This window comes from Gasterosteus aculeatus, chromosome 11, assembly GCF_964276395.1.
Source record: "Gasterosteus aculeatus chromosome 11, fGasAcu3.hap1.1, whole genome shotgun sequence".
Lineage (NCBI taxonomy): Eukaryota > Metazoa > Chordata > Actinopteri > Perciformes > Gasterosteidae > Gasterosteus > Gasterosteus aculeatus.
This window is the reverse complement of record NC_135699.1, coordinates 897053-915049: the sequence shown is the minus strand read 5'-3', so window position 1 is coordinate 915049 and position 17997 is coordinate 897053. Positions and strand designations below refer to the sequence as shown.

Genomic DNA, 17997 nt, shown 5'->3' with positions numbered 1-17997 from the left:
GTGCTAATTAGCAATCATTGCTTACTAATTAGCACTACCAAGTTCTGTTTGGTCACCACGCAAGCAGATGAGCTGACGAGATTTATTCCCCAATGGCAGTCGATGTACAGACATCACCCGACTGCATGGACAGAAAAGATCAGATAGATAATGAAGCAGTGTAATCTGATGGTGACTGCAAGGTTCATATTGTCCTTACCGGATTGCAAAAGCACCCAATGGAAACATGGCAAGGGGCAAAATGGTGAAGGTGTGAGGACTCAATCCTTGGTACCAATAGCCACAGCAATGAAGGCTGTTGCACTGGCAGTTTATGTTGTGAATTTCATGTAAAGACTTTATTGTTAAATAAAACACTTGACCCATTTCAGTTCCATGTTTATTTGTTATCCAACAAAATCCAATAAAAGCTTTAAGAATAAACAATTTGCACTAACACCAAAAACGTAATTTCTCCTACTAAAAATGTAAAACTAGAAGCTCAAGATTAATAAAATGCAAGCATTAGGGAGGGGTGGGATTTGTATGAGGCAAGCAACAGCTTCAAAAATCTACTCCTACAGTTGTGGCTAAAGAAGGACTGAACATCGTTATAAAGCTACACAGACTAGTGATGCACACAGAAGAAAAATAATCAGATGGGGCCGTCCATTTTCTAAGTGAATTCCCCTTTAAATGTCCATTCGAAGCACAGATGAGCCATCGCAAACTATTAGACATGACAGAACGTTTCACTTTCATCCACAGAAGCACAAAGAACCTTCCTGAGAAAACAAATCCACTTAATCCTTTATTGAGATATGTGTAAATGTATTTACGTTTATCAACCAAAGTACAGTTGGATTATTGTTTCCCCTTCGTTTCAGGCTTCAGGTGGGATAAACCTATTGAACCTTCATCCTCATTGTTACTGCCCAACTGTACAACCCTCTGGCCAATCACAAACACAACGCCACTGAGGAAAGGATTGGTGATAAACAGGTGGACGCCCACTCGGCCCCGGTGAAGTCCCATCCACTGCACGCCAGCGGGGTTCCTCAGCTCGCTCCCTGCTTCCTCCTGCCCTCAGGCAGAGTTTGATTGGCGCAACAGGATGCAGAGATGTTTATGGGTACGATTTGATAGTGAGCTATGCAGGTGAGGGGGGAAGGTATTTCTAAGTTGAGGAGGCCTTATCCCTCCTGCCCCCATTCGGCGCTGCAGTGCCTGGTCAAACCCCAGAAAGGAAGGCGGGGCCACAGGCCCACAAAGCGTTGTGTTGGCCCGATCGCCGGTGGTTGGGGAGTGTGGTTGCAGCAGTGCTACTGGGTCGCTGCCCCAGTTTGGGTTCCCAGGAGTTTGGGAGGGCGGACTTAGCAGCCGCTTCCCATGTCCTCCCCCCAGTGTGGCCCGGTGCTGCTGTTCCGACACCCCAGACCTGCTGGACTCTGGTGGATCTCCAAGCCTTTGTTGGACCAAAGACATGACGTGGCGTAGCAATCACACCCAGGCAGTCCAGCCCTCGTACAACTGGGCCAGGTTGTCCATGTTGGTGGCCTCTTTGATGACAACGTCCACCTGCAACAAAACGTTGCAGCTTTACAACACAAAGAGAAACACCTAGTGGACATTACGATGACGCCCCGTCAACGTGGTTAGGAGATGTCCTGAATAGATCCTAAGGACGAGTATTGGCTAAAATAAAGCTGATGTTCTCAGCATGGTCGCGTTGCTATGGTTCTTGTGCCTGATGCTTCTCTTTGGGAATCAAAACAAAGACCAGGAGGTAAAATGTTAACGTTACTGTCTGATCACGCTTTACTTAACTCCCACATACGTGTTTCCCCCAAGGAGGTCTGGGATTCTTTAGTGTGACTACTGGCCACCCCACGTCTGGTGGGCCGTTCGCCCACGCAGGGCCCAGAAACTTTAACATTTTTGTTATTCTAATGTGAAAATAAAAATGTTAAACAACGATATTGCTAATAGATTGTCCTTGGAGAGCCTGAGGTTCCCTTCTCTTTCCCCCCGTTGAAGCTTTGTGTGGAGAATGTTCACTTGTAAAACTGGACTGGCCAATCGATCAGCAGAGCTATAGGAAGAAGAAACGCGTAGATACTCATAACACGCTCTCCCTTCAGCCCAGGTGTGTAGGACAGTTAGTTATAATGCAAAGCTGGTTTGGCTTCAATCTGCCATGAGACGCGTGTGTGTGTCACCTGCTCTGTGACGCTCATCCTCCTGTTGGGATCGATGTCTCTGCCCTCCAGCTTGGCCTTCACCCTCTTCCACACACTAACTGCGTACGAGTTCCTCTCCTGGACAGCTGGAACAACACAGCAGGATTTAACACAACTACTGCCCCCATCATGAGGCTCAACGGGTCCCCTGGGGGGGCTTAAGCTGAGCTCAACCACCTGACCCTTCGTCCCCTGGACGAAGTCGGCGTTAAGGTCTCATATGGTAGTAAGCTTCTAACATGGTACGTTTCAGACAGACGAACTACAATCCTCCTCATTAAATCATGCAAACATGTTCTAGGTGAAAAAACTAAATACAAGTATGGAAAAGTCCCCTAAACGATGACTTGGGTTCTGCTGAGGTGACATTAAACAAACCAGCCGGAAGGTGGTGCCTGCGATCCGGCCCCCCGGGGGTCCTGTGCGGCCCGCCGGATGAGACCGCCATGACTTAGTTGATTGAAAAAGTGACTTTTATGCTCACGGCGTCACTACAGACTTAATAATGACACGTGCGAGGAGAGGACAAATACCTCGTCCCGTCTTGGGGTCCCGTACAGCCCTCTTGGGGCTGGGATTGGGGCCTTTGCTGTTAATCATCAGAGTGCTGGGTGGGGTGTCAGTGGGGGTCCCCAGGTTGCGTGGCAGAGCTTTGCGGGCATTCTGGGACATGGAGTCCGGCTGGGTCTTCACCCCACTGCATTTGACAGCTAAAGTGAAACAAAACAGGACAATATTCAATTCAAAGTACATCACGATTACATTGGAGTGCGTTTCCCACACAGACTGATGTGTTTTAACATGTGAAACGTTCTATTGATCCACAGGACTGGAGCTCCTTAGAAGAGTCCTTCTGAACTGACCCACGAGCTGCATCACCAACAGCTGCATTCCTGTCGGTGTCCCGTCCAATTGACAACAACATTGCTGTGCGCCCCATTCTTGCCATAATTGAGCAGTTTGTGTGATCTGGCTTGCGTGGTCATCGGGGCACTGAAATGAGGGCAAGCGGAGACAGCGTCTGTGTCTTACCTGCGGCGAAGCTTGTCTGCGCGGCGGAAATAGGACTGGAACATTCGCCGTCTCGGTCCGTCACCAGCGGGGAGGCGAAGCCCACCAGGCCGTTGTACACGCTGCGGTGAGGCACACGTATGGTTCATACAGGATCTGCACAGGGCAATGAAAGGCGCGTGGGACAGCGGACGGCGGCGCGTACCTCTGGCTCTGCGAGTGCAGCTCCTTCAGGGTGTCAGGAATCTCCTCCAGCAGTTCAAACTGCTCCTGGTTGCGAGGCTGCCCGCTGGCCTGGACCACGGTGAACAGCACCAGCTGGATGTTGTCCTGCCAGGCTTTGTACAGCAACAGGAAGTGACGCACACTGCCCTCATATGGCACGTCTTCACCATCGGCCAACGCCGCCTCCTCGTCCTGTAGGACACCAGTAACACTGCTGGATGACTGCTGGTCGCAGCGCAAACATTACAAACACAGCTGTCCAAGTCTGACATTCACAACCCTCAACACAGTGCAAAATAAATACCCAGAGAGACAGAGGGCGGATACAGGTACCACACAAGTATGACTGTGATAAAGAGCAGGGCTGGTACCTTGGACATGGCTTTGAGCAGGTGCTTGACGTCAGCCAGCTGGCGGTTGTGGTTGGACAGGATGGTCTTGATGGAGTCGACCAGGAGCTGCAGAGTCTCCCCGCAGGACTCCAGCTGCTGCTCCCGCTCCTCTTGAGTCCTCCGCTCAACGCTCAGCTCCTCCTCCAGCTGCCTCTGGGCACAGCTCAGCCAATCAGAGCTGCCTATGGGCAGGTCCAGCACTGGACTCTGTGGAGCAGAAAGGTACCGTGTGAAGGGTTGGTTCTTTCAAAGACAAAGACCACTGACTGACGCCGCATTGTGCCACCGAAGACTGAATCGTAGTGAATTTGGATGCACAACGGCGGAAAATGTGGGAACAGATCATCCAACGCCGATGCACTTGAACTGGACCGGAGTGACGGCCTTATTCAATGTGCAGTGTGTTGAATACATTTTTGAAATAGAAATATACAACATGTGACTGCTGCAGAGTGGACCTCACAGAGGCCACACCCACCAGTCTGAGCAGGAGTTGGAGTTCCAGTGGGGAAACTGTGCTGCTAAACTGGGCAGCATAGGAGCAGGTTTGCTGGCAGCGTTTCAGCAGCTCAAACAGCGCTGCGTCCATGTTGAGGGCCTCGGGGGACCGGGTCCGGAGGCTTTCAAAGTTCAGTATGGTGGAGCACAAGAAGGTGACCTGAAAAAAACATAGCAAGGAACCTAAGAGAGAGTCCAGTCACTTAAGCTTTGGGAATGGGCCCTTGAGCAGTGCTACCTGGCTGCTGCGCTGGTTCTCTCGGGCCACCATGGAGCGCCTCTCTCTAATGGTCATCTCAAAGTCCTGGAGGACGGGGGCCAGGGCCGGGTTGGCTCCCCCAGCCCACTTTAGGCGCTGCTCAATACTGGCCTCCAGCGACGCCAGTTTCTCCTGAAACCACCAACAGTCAGACACGTCAAAACACACCTATGTCCTGGCCTAAAGAAGTAAAACAGGTTGGTGGCAGCTGAATACGAGAACCCTCACAGTTTGTGCAACAAAATAAAGCACATGAATAAAAAGACCTGCAGTGTGGTACATGTGATGTGCGGTGCGGTACATGTGATGTGCAGGTGATGTGATGTGATGTGCGGTGCATGTGATGTGCGGTGCATGTGATGTGATGTGCATGTGCGGTGCAGGTGATGTGATGTGATGTGCGGTGCAGGTGATGTGATGTGCGGTGCAGGTGATGTGCGGTGCAGGTGATGTGCGGTGCAGGTGATGTGCGGTGCAGGTGATGTGCGGTGCGACCTGACCTGGATGGCCATGATGGATCCCTCATCTTGACTCAGCTTGTACAGCTTCTTCTTCATGTTGCCGAGTATGACTGAGCGAGGAAGAATGCTGACGCTTAGCGGCTGATTGTTGGGGCCTAGAACGTCCTCATGCTGCCACTGGAAGGGGACACACACAAAAGCTGGAGGTCAACCTTCATCACAGCTCCACTCTCACATGCAATACGAAGCCTAAGGCTTCCAGTGGAGCTCCTATGCAACAAAGGTGGGATTATTTTGAGATGTTATGTAAATGACAGACTACGTACAACAGCCGTTAAAGCTTTTCATCCCATTCCCCGAGTTGTGTTTTGCCTTTTGGGGGCGTTATCATATCCCAAACGTTGCTTAACATGCATATCAGGACTGGTGATGTTGTGATATTTTATTTGGGTATGAAGAAATGTAGAGCGCCCCCTAGAAATATGAAAAGTACCACAAAAGGCCAGTTTTTTCCCCAATGCCCGATTGACTTGACTTGCTACAAAAAAGTCAATCATTACATTACATTACATGTCATTTAGCTGACGCTTTTATCCAAAGCGACGTACAATAAGTGCATTCAATGGCATTTAAATGCAGCTATTTCGATTTTCTGCCATTTTAAATTTGGGTAAAAACACCTTTTCCCCTAAATATGATTCAGATTCTCACTAAATTTTCTGTGGATCATTATTGGTTCAATGTCATCAGGAAACCCATAAGGCTTGTTGATATCTCATTGTTTTGAGACGTTATGGACCATTGAACTTCTAAGGGGTGCGGCTTAATATGTCAAGACACAAAACTTCCAAATGACTTTGCCTGCGCTCACAATTTGTAGCATATGTCAATATCGCATTCCTAGACATTTGAATAATAGGGGGCGGTGCAGTGAAGAGTTGCATTTACAGCCTGTTTTGGGGGTTGAAAAAGACCAAACTCCTCTCAGAGATTAACACCTGAGCAGTGTGACCTTCAGACACACATGTGAGCGCGGAGCGTCGGCAACAAACACCATTAGCCACGACAATTGAAGTGTTTTACACACAACACTTCCTTACCGCGTAGACATCCACAGCGCCACTTAACGGCAACGGGGACTTACTGGTTTTTATTTTATACTCTTCTCCTCTCAAATGGAACCGGTCGTTTCTGTCAACATTTGACCAGGATCTAAGACCGTAACAATGTTAAAGATAAAGTTTGCAGAGCGGCGTCCAGCCGTCCATCGCTGCGCGCAGCTTTAATTCAAACTCCTTTTCTGTGCCTGCCGGTACCTGGAACATGGCGATGTGCAGCTGGCTCCTCTGCAGGCTGGCCTTGGCGGCCTCCAGGTTGGCGTCCAGCCTCCTCAGCAGGTCCACTTTCTTCCAGGCCGTGTCGTAGGACGAGGCCAGCACCGTGGCTCGGTTCAGCAGCAGCTGGGACAGCCGGCCCGACGCCAGGCCCTGCTCCACCGCCTTCTTACACAGCTCCTCCAGAGACACCTTCAGAGCCACCACGAGTGGGAACGTTAGAGGTCCAACTATTCTTCCTATCAGCTAGACAGTATACCAGTATACCCAAGAAGATAATATTAATAAGTTAGATTTAGCAAAATGGGGATTACACACACAGCATCTCCATAGAGTACGGTAGCAGATCTGCCTACAGCGTTATGAAGTATCCTTACAATACTATCCGAACTCTAAAAGCAGGCACACGGGCTTTGGTTCTGATCACTCAGCACGACATGGAGGAGACAAGCGGGCAGCACAATAAAAGCATCAGCACTTGAAATAAAGGTCCTACGGTCTGATGTTATGCACCACGCCATGTCAGATCCCTTGTATGTGACATTTTGGCAATAAATGGTCCTGATTGCTGAATGAGATGAATTTATTCCAGTTCGGTTTAATTTGTAGAGCCCAAAATCATAAGTTTGCCTCAGCATAGGTCCAACATATGACCCCCTGTGTGCTCGGACCCTCGCGTTGGGGAAAGAAAACCCAAAGAGATTGTGACTCAAGCAATAAATAAAGACTTAAACGCAAACAAATTTTTAACATAAAAAAGTTTTTCATTAGTGAAAAGGTGCAGATAATAGTATGAATCAACACTTTCCCTGACTGACGGTGCAATTAGACGCACGCCGGGCAGAGAAATCAGAGCGAGCAGCTTCATGTAGAGAAAGACATTAGTGCGAGTTCCTGATCCGATGTACTTCAGACCACCACCACTAGAACCCGCTCATTCCTACCTTGCTGTCGGCACCGAAGTCCTTGGCCTCCACCTGGGAGACCACGTCCAGGCCGAGGGCGGACAGGGTGCTGCACAGGGCCAGCCCGATGGCCTGGCCGGACAGACCCATCAGCATCTGACGAACAAATTCGGCCGTGAAGGCCTTGATGGGGCGGCTCATCTGGTCCTCGCTGACCACGGCGGCACCGGACCCTGCGGCACTGGGCCGCCGGTACAGAGGCTTCCCCAGACCCACCGGCCCGTTGGTAGGTAACAGGTCCTCCGCTGGGGACGGGGTACCTGCAGGCATATGTGGGACAGCTGACTGTGAGCCTCACCGTTAATCAATCAGGACATTCAGGCATCTCCAGTCGAGGGAAACACACCGTCATAACGTAATCAATGTGCTCACCGGTCTTCTCTTAAAATGTTATTTTGTTAAGAGAAATCCAGGTTTCCACAATCGAATGGGAATTAAAATGAAGACCAGTTTAAAGTAACCAATGCTTCTGGGAAGGGATGGATCCTGTTGACCAAACAACTGTGTGGTGTGTATTAAAGTAGCAGTTAGCGAGCATTGCACAAATGTTCTTTGTACCCCACGTTGGCGTTTGGCTTCTCACACAGCCAGCGGTCTCCATAACGTAAGGCTGCACCAATCTAACGATGCATGAGTCAATCTGTACGATCCGTGTTCCCGCCTGACAGCCGTCGCATATTGACACATGGCACAATGTCACACATAAATTAACGTCTCCACCATTTTAGTCCATCACGCTTCCCTCTAGTCTGCTTTCATTGTGGGAGGCGGAGCTTAGGCAGCGCCTCCATGCGCGCAGAGCGGCAGCGTTACCAGGTGGGGTTGTTTACAGACAATTACTTCTTTAGCTCCGGTGTGGGAACATGACAGAGGAGAGCCAATCAGCGCAGGGCGCCGTCCTGCGTCCCTCCCGGGCCGCTCCGTCTCTCCCGGCTGCCGCGGCGTCTTCCCCCATGACACCTTTTCTCAAACCCGACCGCATCGCAGCCGATGCTTCGCCCGCTCCGTGTCCCTTGCACTTATTTTTATTTAATATATTTTTTTCACATTCTGATTCTAATGTCCACCTGTTGTGAGGAATAAAACGTTCTTTGTTCTTTGAAAGAGTGCACTTCTTTTACTATGCTATCATATCGTCATTATGTTCAGTGGCATCAAATGTAAACTTCGATATGGTGACCGCCGCACTGCCTCTTACGGACTTATTATTCCAAATCACAGAAGAAAGATGAAAAGGAAGTAACATCGTTCCACCCCCACACACAGAGCGAGAGAGAGAGAAGGGTGTTGCTTATCGGCTTACCAGACAGAGTCTGAGCAAAGGAGGCACACAGTCGGAAGAAGTCCCTGATGGTCTGCAGTCTTTTGAGGAAGAATACGTCTTCCATGAGCTGCCGCTGACTCGCGCTGTCAAAGAAGTGGAGCTGCGCGGCCCGAGCCTCCCTCAGAACATCCACTTTCCTCCAGGCCGCCGGAACCTCCAGAGAACTCAGCTGGGGGAGGTGAGGAGAATCACTGGTTTAGCAGCAGAGGCCTGTGACCAGCCGAGGGGCTCGTACCAACAGCAACATGCAATAACCAGAGCCAGCGGAGACGACGTTTACTGCAGCTTGTACCTTCTCTGTGAGCTGTCCAAACGCCGCCTCTAGCTGGGTGAACATGCCATCAAAGGCCACCAGCAGCATCTGACCCGCGGACATCTTGGGTGTGTCCTGGCCCGGTCCGTCCACACTGCGAGGCTGGATGAGCTCCGAGTACTGAGCACGCAGCACCCTGAGCACAGGAAGGCAGCGCGTTATCTCACAGCGGGTCAGCCCCAAACAGCCACAGCGACTTACGTTACATGTTTAATGACTTTTGGCTTTTGCCCGGGGAGCAATTAGGGGTTAGGTGTCTTGCTCAGGGACACTTGGACATGGGGCAGCCGGGACTTGAACCACCAACGCTGCGGTTCCCGGCGCTCCCTCTCTGCCCCACAGACGCTAGGGCTGCAACAACTGACCAATGAAATCGGTCTTTAGAAGCGTGGGCAACGCACTTCATTACTGGTTGGTTGTGTCATGCAATGATTAGCGGAGACGTGGCGGAGTCACATGGCGCAGGCAGAGACGGTGTGTGAGCATTTCACACCAACTAAAGTAAAAAAGTGTCAATGGCAAAATATGCAAAGTCAGCGTAAAGCGGCCCGGAGCAGCACGTCAGGAGCCTGCAGCTGTTTACTCCTCATCCAGCTGATCGGGCTAGCGTTAGCTGCTAATAACAACAGTAAAGACCAAATACACCTTTTTATTCACTCGCCTTTTTTGGACCATTTATCTGTTGTCATTTTGTGCTTCGGGTATTGTTGTGTGTTGTACTTTCAATGCAATTTTAAATTCATCTCATATCACTTGGTTATTTTTTTAGCTGTATGAATTTACTTAACTTGCACTACAACGATGGTAATAATTGAATGAATAAGCTTCAAGTGAACATGGGGGATGTTTGAGTGTCGTGTGGAAAACAAGTTCTGAGTATCCGGTTACATTTTCTGATTTGTATTTTTCTTTATTTTTTTTATAAATTGTGTTCAAGGAGAAACCTTGTGGACTGGGAGTATTTTTGCAATGTGGATTTTCAGTTCTGTTTTAGAACAGAGGTGGAAATTAAAGCTTCAGATCACATTCATTGATTAATCAAAGACAAAACAACAACAACCGATTATCAAAATAATCAGATGCACACGCACACACAAAGTTATTACCATCATTGTAGTAAGTTACTTTATAAACCACATTGAATCGTGCTATAAAATAAGACCCCACACAGACGCTAATGAGGCCTCCTGTCGCGCTCTGTAGAGCACAGTGACGTATCCGTTGATGCTGACGTCAGGGGACCGGGGCAGCAGCCACAGGGCCGACTCACCTGGTGATGTGGAGGCAGTGGTTGCGCCCATCGTGGTCCAGGCCGGTGGGGGCCTGCAGACTGTCCACCAAACCTTGCAGGCCGAGACCATCGGAGCTCTGCTCCACCAGCTGCTCCAGCTCCACCAACATGGACTCCAAGGTGGGCTCTCCTTTGACCGTGCAGCGCACAGCCTCCGGAAAGATGATCTGACGGAAGTTGTTGTTCAGTTCCTGGAATCAATACCACGACAAAGCAGCGTCACCAATTGCTTCTCCTTTCTTGCCCCCGGTGGAACGGCCTGCTGTCTTCAAACAGGCATCACAGTCACACCTGCGAGCCGCCCAGTAAGAACACAGCTGTACCACCGCACACGCGGGAATCACTAAACCCAAACCACAAAGCACTAAAACCAGAAATAAGAAGGTATCTTTACATCCAGAGTCTAAAGGTCATCAGTCATTCTGAAAGTGGAACAATTTCCAAGCGAATTCTGTCCAGCTGTGTTAACCCTTTGGACTGACATGGAGCAGCTACCATGCAGGTTTGTTTTATGGGTTGATGTTCATTGGTGTGAACTGCGTGGATTCATTTCACGGTGCATCTACCTGCAAACAGGTGTACACGGCGCTGACCAGGTAGACGGTCTGAGTGATGGCTGAGGGAGCGGGCATGTCCAGGTCATGGGGCAGGAGTGGGCAGCGTTGCAGCAGTGTTGCCAGGGCACTGAAGTTCCCAATCATACAGCAGAGCTCCTCCAGGAACCAAGCCCCATCCCGGGAGATCAGGTCCACCAGCTGCTCTCCAGCACTGGCTGCTGCTCCCTCCATCACAAGGTTCCGTCTGGAAAAACATACAACATCTGGTCACCTGCAACAATGGGAAGGTTTGATACACGTCCTATGTGGAAGGATTTGTGGTGAACCTGCTGAGTGAGCAGAGGGCAGAAGTGATGATAGCAGCCAGGCTGAGGGAACCCGGCTCTCCGTTCTCCCCGAGGAACACGGTGATGCAGTGCTCTATCTCCTGCAGCTGCTCCTCACAGGCAGCGCACGTTGTGCCCTCAGCCTTCAGCCGCTCCGCTTGGTGCATCACACGGTCGTTGGTGTCGGCCACTTGGTGCTGCAAAGTCAGTTCCACATTGGACAGGAGCTGGCAGGAGGCAACGGGGGGCTGGGGCGCAAACAGCACCTCGTACCTGTGAAGGGACGGCAGGAGAGCACAAAGCGCCACCACATCATCTCACTAATTCTAATAGCGGGAATGGAAAGAACAACCAGTACTTGTTGACTCACAATGCCGCCACGGCTTGAAAAAAGTCTTGACTACACTTGCATCACTTCACTCATTGATGGAAAACAGATGCTCAATTTGACTATTTGGAGGAAATGTGGAGTACATTGGATCAAATGCAGTTACGGCTTAAAGCCCGACCCCAGATTTGAGGTCTAGGCCCAGATCACCACTTCCCAATGAGGACCAGAAATGGAATGTGATGCCTCTGCATGTCCTTACTGTCTGTAGATGTGCTGGCAGTGCTCCACTGTCATGTCTCTCAGCAGTTCCTCCAACCAGGCCTTCCACTGGTGGGCGCGGTGAAGCAGCAGGGTAGACCGCGGGTACAGCAGAGCCACCGTGGCATAGCTGTGCAGCTGCTCCAAGCAGCTTCGGAGGGCCCCGCGGCGCTGCTGCAGCAGAGCGCTCACCTCCGCCTCCAGGCTCTCACACTGGCTGATGAGGTGGGCCTGGCCCGCGTTCTGCAGGAAGGCCGTGGCTGGCACATAGCTAGGAGGGCCTGGACGGGACGGACAGCAAACAAGAAAGTATTCACCACGCTGGTTTAGAGATATTAAATGACTCATTGGTAAGTACATCATGTGGAGAATGGTTTTTATCCATTCTAATCCTACCCAGATCTATGGGGCTGCTGATGTCCTGCAGTAAGCTGGCCAGCTGGGCGGCTTCCAGGTTGGAAAATGCCGCCTGGTACTGGGAGATCCACTGGTCCAGGTCCGCTAGCTTGCTCTGAATGGCCTCCTGCACAGTCCGCTGCCGCGACTGCAGCTGGGTGTGTTCAGAGTACCTGTGACAGGGAGGGCTGCTTAAACACGCGTTCAGAGGCGTCTGCACCAAGAGAAGGAAACAACTAAAGACGCGCGGGTCCTTCAATCGGTGCCGTCTCAGACCTTTGCTCCAGGGTGAGGATCAGATGGTCGGGGTGGTTCTCTGCCTCCTCCAGGAAGGCCATCTCCTCTTGCAGTTTGGCCTGTAGCTTCTCCCCCTGGCAGAGCAGCTCCTGCAGGACCAAGTACTCCTCCACAGCCTCCTCTACGGACGGCAGCACTGCCAGCATCTCATCACGATTCTTAAACCAGTTCACCTGCACACAGTCAACACAGTCCAACTTCATAATGGTACGTGCATCTTCTCCAACCCGACGACGCAGCTCTACCAGCGCCTCCCTGTTTCTGGTAAACTAACGTTTGGTCTGATGATGCAGGGATGACGGACAGCCATTATCCTTGCTTGGTTGGTTGTAGTAAACGTAAATAAACAAGACATGGTGTGAGTGAGCTTGGGAAGGGACCGTTCAGATGGACAACAGCGGCTAGTAGCCGGCATTCCTGACTTCACCTTGATCTCAGCCACCCGGGAGGAGAACAGAGAGCGCGTGATGTCCCTCTCCATCTCCCTCTTGCTCTGCTTGTTGTCAGCCTGCTGGCCTCCTCCTCCTCCATACACGGCACCAGCAAAGCCCACTTCCCCCCCGGCCGTCCAGTCCACCAGGGGATCATAGACGAAGGCCTCCAGCAGAGTGAGCAGGGTTTCTCTGCCGCGACGCATCATCTGAACCACCTGAAGCGACAAATCAGACTTCAGCAGAGCAACAAACACAGAGGGAAGTATCTACAGAGATCAGGGCGACGTGACAGTGACCTGTTCACAGGACAGCCTGAAGATGCCCTCAACGCCAGTGACTCCAAGGGCGGTCTCAATGTTGTGGGTCATCCTGAATGGGACCTTCTCCGGCACCCGCAGACTCTTACCTAGTGACCCACGCGGAACAATGGAGACATTAGACCTCATGGTGTGTGTGAGTGATGCATGACCTGAAAGGAGACGTTCTATACAGCACAATGTTGATTTGGTAGAGAACGGGCTCAGAGTCACACAGACTAAAGCGTGTAACCTCTGCAGTAGTGCTCGAGTTAACCCCGTGGAAACTGACCTTTTTCGAAGCATACGTTGTAGTCAATGTGCACCACTTCTCCAGTGGTCATGTCAATCAACACATTGTCAAGGTGGCGGTCGCCGAGGCCGATGATGTACCCCACCATTGACATGACAGCGGTGGATCTGGCGTAGGACTGCAGGACAAAAGAAAATGAATTAAAACCCAACAGAAGACGGGGGAGGAAAAGCTTTGACCGCACGCTTCAATTACCTGAGTGACCCTCCACCACTCGCTGGGCGTGGTGCAGGAACACCACAGCTCTCTGGCCAGCAGGCTGGAGGGCGTGGTCTCCATCAACTCTTTCAGCACCTCCTTCATGACGCTCAGAGGCCAGTCTCGTCGAGTCACATCCAGGCTGAGCCCCACCGCCTTCAGGGCTGGCCCGATGCGGCTGTAGTACAGCTCACTGGGACGAGGTACTGGAGGCACTGGCTGCTGCTGGAATGAGTCTTGGGCCTGATGAGGACAACAAATAGACATTTAGCTCTGGACAGAAGCTTTCCTGCAGCGACTTTGATGACCAAACTGAGGCCGTTCACCAGGTTGTCATCAAGTAAAGAGTTTGATAATCGGATTTAGCAATCTGCCAGAGAGAAACGCCATCATCCATCGTGCGCCTCCACAGATCCCATCGATCTACGAGGACACTCACCTTTTGCGCTAGCAGTACGGCTTCCCTCTGCTGCCACCGCTTGTAGAGGCCGAAGAGCGGCGTGGCTCCGTCCACCCACTGGATGAGTCCCGACCGCGTCCCGAGGGGGGTGACCGAGTAGTGGCGAGCGTGGAAGTGCGGCTGCTCTTGCTGGTTGATCTTGGTGAACATGGTGTTGACAATAGAGAGGAACTGCATGATGCGCTCGTCTAAATGCAGATCCTCCAGACCTGAGAAAAACAAGTTGGGAATTACTTCAACGATCCATCACAACAAAACGCAGCAGAGTTCAACATTTGAGTTTTTCCCCACTTCATAAAAACTCAAACCTCTTAAACCCCAAAGCTCACACGGATCAGATTCAACAGCAGGACCTGGGATACAGGTTGATGTAAGCCATTTGTACACGCTCCAAAACCAAACAACTAAATGAATTACCAACGTACCATCCCTGGTCATCCCACTCGCCGCATTTCTGCCTGTACGTAAATACTCACAATATCTCAGATTAAAGGTGACAGGCCACAGACGACCTAGAAGTGAGTCCTGCTAACCGAAGATGTCATTTCCCTGTAATTCCACATTGAAGCAGGTTCATCTGCTGCGCTCAGATCATCCTGGGCGGTTCCAGGTGACGTGTTAGGTGGAATGGCAGCGACTATTATTTTATTATTATTATTTTGTTTCATTTGTGCCTGAAATTTCCGTTATCCACCATGGAAATAAATAACCACTATTTCTGCTCTTTATTTGTTGTGTTCGGGTTCGTGACGTCATCCGTCGCGGCGCACAGCTTGAATCCTCCAGGAAGTGCGTCTGGATGACGGCGGCTTCCAGGCTGCTTCAGGCGACCAGTCGCGTCTGTGCTTTGACTTTGCATGGAAGCTACTCGCGCAAATAATTTGCTTCGCTTTTGGTCTTCTGTCAACCACATGTTTGCATCGCTGAAATCTATTGGCTCGAACGATTGAAATGAGATATTGTCACTCAAATCAAGTATACAAGTGAAATATATCATTTGGTACTTTGGTAGAAAATGCAAGCGGCCATTTAACACTCTAAGGTTGCAGAGAGAGACTCTTTTTAAAAATGGGTATGCACATTGTGAGCAGAGGCCCAAAACATGGGCGGGTTTAAGAGGTTACGGCCTCATTTCCTGACTTGTAATCGATGCAGTGGTTCTGTCATGTGGTAACCTGGTTTTATTTGCCACGCTCTTTACTTTTATATTGATTTAGATTCGAGAGTCACTCGTGTGTAGCTTCAAGATGCCTCCAACTACAGTCAACCAGCACAACAAAGTACATGAGTAGTCATTGGTCCACTTCACCATCTCCCACCTTTGAACAGGTAGGGGTAGTTGCGTCCGTCTGAGCCCAGGAAGAAGAGCTTCTTGGGCTTAGTCTTGGTGGGCAGGATAGTGATGGTGTTGCCCACGCTCTGTATGGTGACAGCGTCCGATGCAGACACCTCGCCGGGCAGCGCCATCTCTGTGGTGGTCATGGACATCAGGCGAGGACTGATCTCATCCAGGTGGAGCAGGTAGCTGGCTCTCTTCTGAGCACGCTGCTGAAGGCTCAACATGATCTGACACACAAAACACAAGACTCAAGATTGAAAAAGCTTTTGTAGACTTTGTGTAATCAAGACTGAGGAGCTCTCTGAAGACATTAGTACCACAGAGAGCCTTCACATCTTCAGACTCCTTATGGTTGAAATGTACTTATTGTAAGTCGCTTTGGATCAAAGTGTCAGCTGCGTGACATGTGATGGAATTACAGATGCAATAAACCATTATCGAGCACACATGGAACCCTGAGGGGATCCACACCTGTTTGAAGGGAAGCCAGCTGCTGGCCGGGTTGGCAGGGTTGGAGGGGTTCCTCAGGCGCTCCAGGGCCGAGGTGATGGAGTCCCCGTAGGTCTGCTGGAACCACGTCTCGTGTGGCGTCTCTGCTGGAGCCGCTGTGATGCTGCAGACGTGATCCAGGGCGAAAACCACGGGGCGCATCAGAGCAGAGTGCTTCTCGCGCATGATGGCGGTCTTCTCGTCTCTGCAACACAACAGAGGGGACTAAACCTTCAAATACAGCATGGACCTTAAACAGGTGGTATCTGTAGGCTACGGCACATTTAGACAACCTCCCGTGCAAATCAGATCGTTAAAGGGATGATGGACAATAAAGGGATTTTAACCAAAAAAATGCAGCTGATGGTGCAGAAAGAGCTCACACTGCTGATCTCATCCAGTGAGGATTTAGACAAAAACACTAAAGATCCAGGAGAAGTAAGAGTCAGTTTGTGTCCAATCTCATCTATTCATCATTTAAAAAACATCAACACACTGAAGGAAGCTTCCCAGCAGGTCAACAGACGTTCTCAAACCTCACTGCTTCAGTAGCAACACAAGCTCCTGCGTGCAGGTCTTTCTTACCACTTGTGCATTCTAGATGATTCTAATCATTCTGGATTTATACTCTCTAACTCTACAGAAAGGCTTTACACTGACACACGTGTGAATGGTTTTGTAAAGACTTACACAGGAGTGACTCAAGCAGGAGAAGCTGAATGTTATCTAATAAGTTTGAGATGAAGGCAGCCTTCTGGTCTCTGACCGAGTCTCACCTGCGCAGCGTGTTGTTGTTCTGGACTCTCTTGACCTCGTCCTCCAGCTGTTGGATCCGTCGCAGGACGTGCATGTGCTGCTGCTGCAACACGCCCAGCCACAGCTCGTCCCACAGCAAGGTCACTCTGCGCAGCTCACCCACCAGCTGCTGGACCTGGTCAGCACAGAGCAGCAGCTAGGAGCTTGGATTCAACCCTCTCAACACTTCCCACTGCCTTCATGGCCGTTTCTGCCAATCCTTCCTTCAGTATCCTCAAACCAAATATGCATTACAGGTCACTTAGCTGACGCTTTTATCCCAAGCGACTCCCATGGTTTTACATTTTGGCCGGGGAGCAATTAGGGGTCAGGTGTCTTGCTCAAGGACACTAAGGACACTTAGACAAGATACTGGTAGGTGTAGTAGAGTAATAGAAAACGGTCGTTACATAAAGATGAATGAATGAAGGATTCATTGAATAATAGTGGCTGGTCATGCTGCATAGTAAAACGGGTGGTTCTAGGCCAAGCTCAGAAGAACAGTGCACTTCCATTTAAAAGTGTATCCGTGACAGGAAAACATACCGGCTGCTTAGCAAAAGTGATGTCAAATGCTTTAAAATGGCAACCAAAGGCAGAAAGAAACCACAATCTACCAAGGATCAGCTTCAGGGGATGAAAGAAGTACTGCGACAATTACAAGCTAAGCAGGAAGAGCATCTGCAGAAGAACACATCGACTAGCCTGAAGGGGGTGTGGGGATGTTCCCCCTGCTATGGGGTCATGGGTACGTCTGCTTTATGCCAGAGAGGAAATGCCATTGACAACGAGTGGCCCATCCCAGACCTCAACCCAGCAGAACCCTTACTGGTGACACAAACAGACCGATGGCCTGGAGTCCAATGGCAGCTGGTTGACTGTAAGCACCACAGACAGAGCCGTTCACAGGTAATCACACCACAGTGTGTGGAGGCGCTGGTGGTGCCGGGCTCCCTCCTACCTGAAGCACCATGGTCGGGTTGGCAAAGGACAGCTTCTCCACGATCTTGCTGTAACAGTCCTGCATCATGGCTTGGTCCTGACTGGAGTAGAACGTTGCCAGCTCTTCTGGGGCCGCTCCTGGCTCGCCACTGTCTGGCGCCTCCTCCTCCGCCTCCTCCTCCTCCCCACCGAGGCACTTTGCCTGCATGCTGCCCAAGAAGGTGGGCAGAGCTGACGGAAGTTTACTCCCTGACAACACAGTTCAGATTCAGAG

At 50.6% G+C, this 17997-nt stretch overlaps 1 protein-coding gene across 11 annotated transcripts in view; it reads right to left on the bottom strand.

Annotated features, from left to right (window-relative positions):
- Window positions 1-365: 365 nt before the first annotated feature.
- Window positions 366-17997, bottom strand: part of smg1 (SMG1 nonsense mediated mRNA decay associated PI3K related kinase) — a 42786-nt gene continuing 25154 nt past the window's right edge. For all 11 annotated transcript variants that reach the window (XM_040190222.2, XM_078084342.1, XM_078084344.1 and 8 more), the window contains 28 exons: window positions 17743-17972; window positions 16763-16917; window positions 15969-16191; window positions 15478-15724; window positions 14138-14367; window positions 13696-13941; window positions 13480-13618; window positions 13188-13297; window positions 12885-13106; window positions 12437-12630; window positions 12161-12333; window positions 11766-12045; window positions 11176-11448; window positions 10859-11093; window positions 10272-10483; window positions 8981-9137; window positions 8668-8857; window positions 7344-7624; window positions 6382-6591; window positions 5105-5242; window positions 4584-4736; window positions 4326-4505; window positions 3827-4054; window positions 3436-3647; window positions 3252-3352; window positions 2753-2929; window positions 2199-2305; window positions 366-1557 (listed from right to left, as the gene is read on the bottom strand). In XM_040190222.2, the coding sequence (XP_040046156.2) occupies window positions 1480-1557; window positions 2199-2305; window positions 2753-2929; window positions 3252-3352; window positions 3436-3647; window positions 3827-4054; window positions 4326-4505; window positions 4584-4736; window positions 5105-5242; window positions 6382-6591; window positions 7344-7624; window positions 8668-8857; window positions 8981-9137; window positions 10272-10483; window positions 10859-11093; window positions 11176-11448; window positions 11766-12045; window positions 12161-12333; window positions 12437-12630; window positions 12885-13106; window positions 13188-13297; window positions 13480-13618; window positions 13696-13941; window positions 14138-14367; window positions 15478-15724; window positions 15969-16191; window positions 16763-16917; window positions 17743-17972 (5381 nt within the window). In that variant the 3' untranslated portion in view covers window positions 366-1479. The remainder of the gene's footprint in view (window positions 1558-2198; window positions 2306-2752; window positions 2930-3251; window positions 3353-3435; window positions 3648-3826; window positions 4055-4325; window positions 4506-4583; window positions 4737-5104; window positions 5243-6381; window positions 6592-7343; window positions 7625-8667; window positions 8858-8980; window positions 9138-10271; window positions 10484-10858; window positions 11094-11175; window positions 11449-11765; window positions 12046-12160; window positions 12334-12436; window positions 12631-12884; window positions 13107-13187; window positions 13298-13479; window positions 13619-13695; window positions 13942-14137; window positions 14368-15477; window positions 15725-15968; window positions 16192-16762; window positions 16918-17742; window positions 17973-17997) is intronic.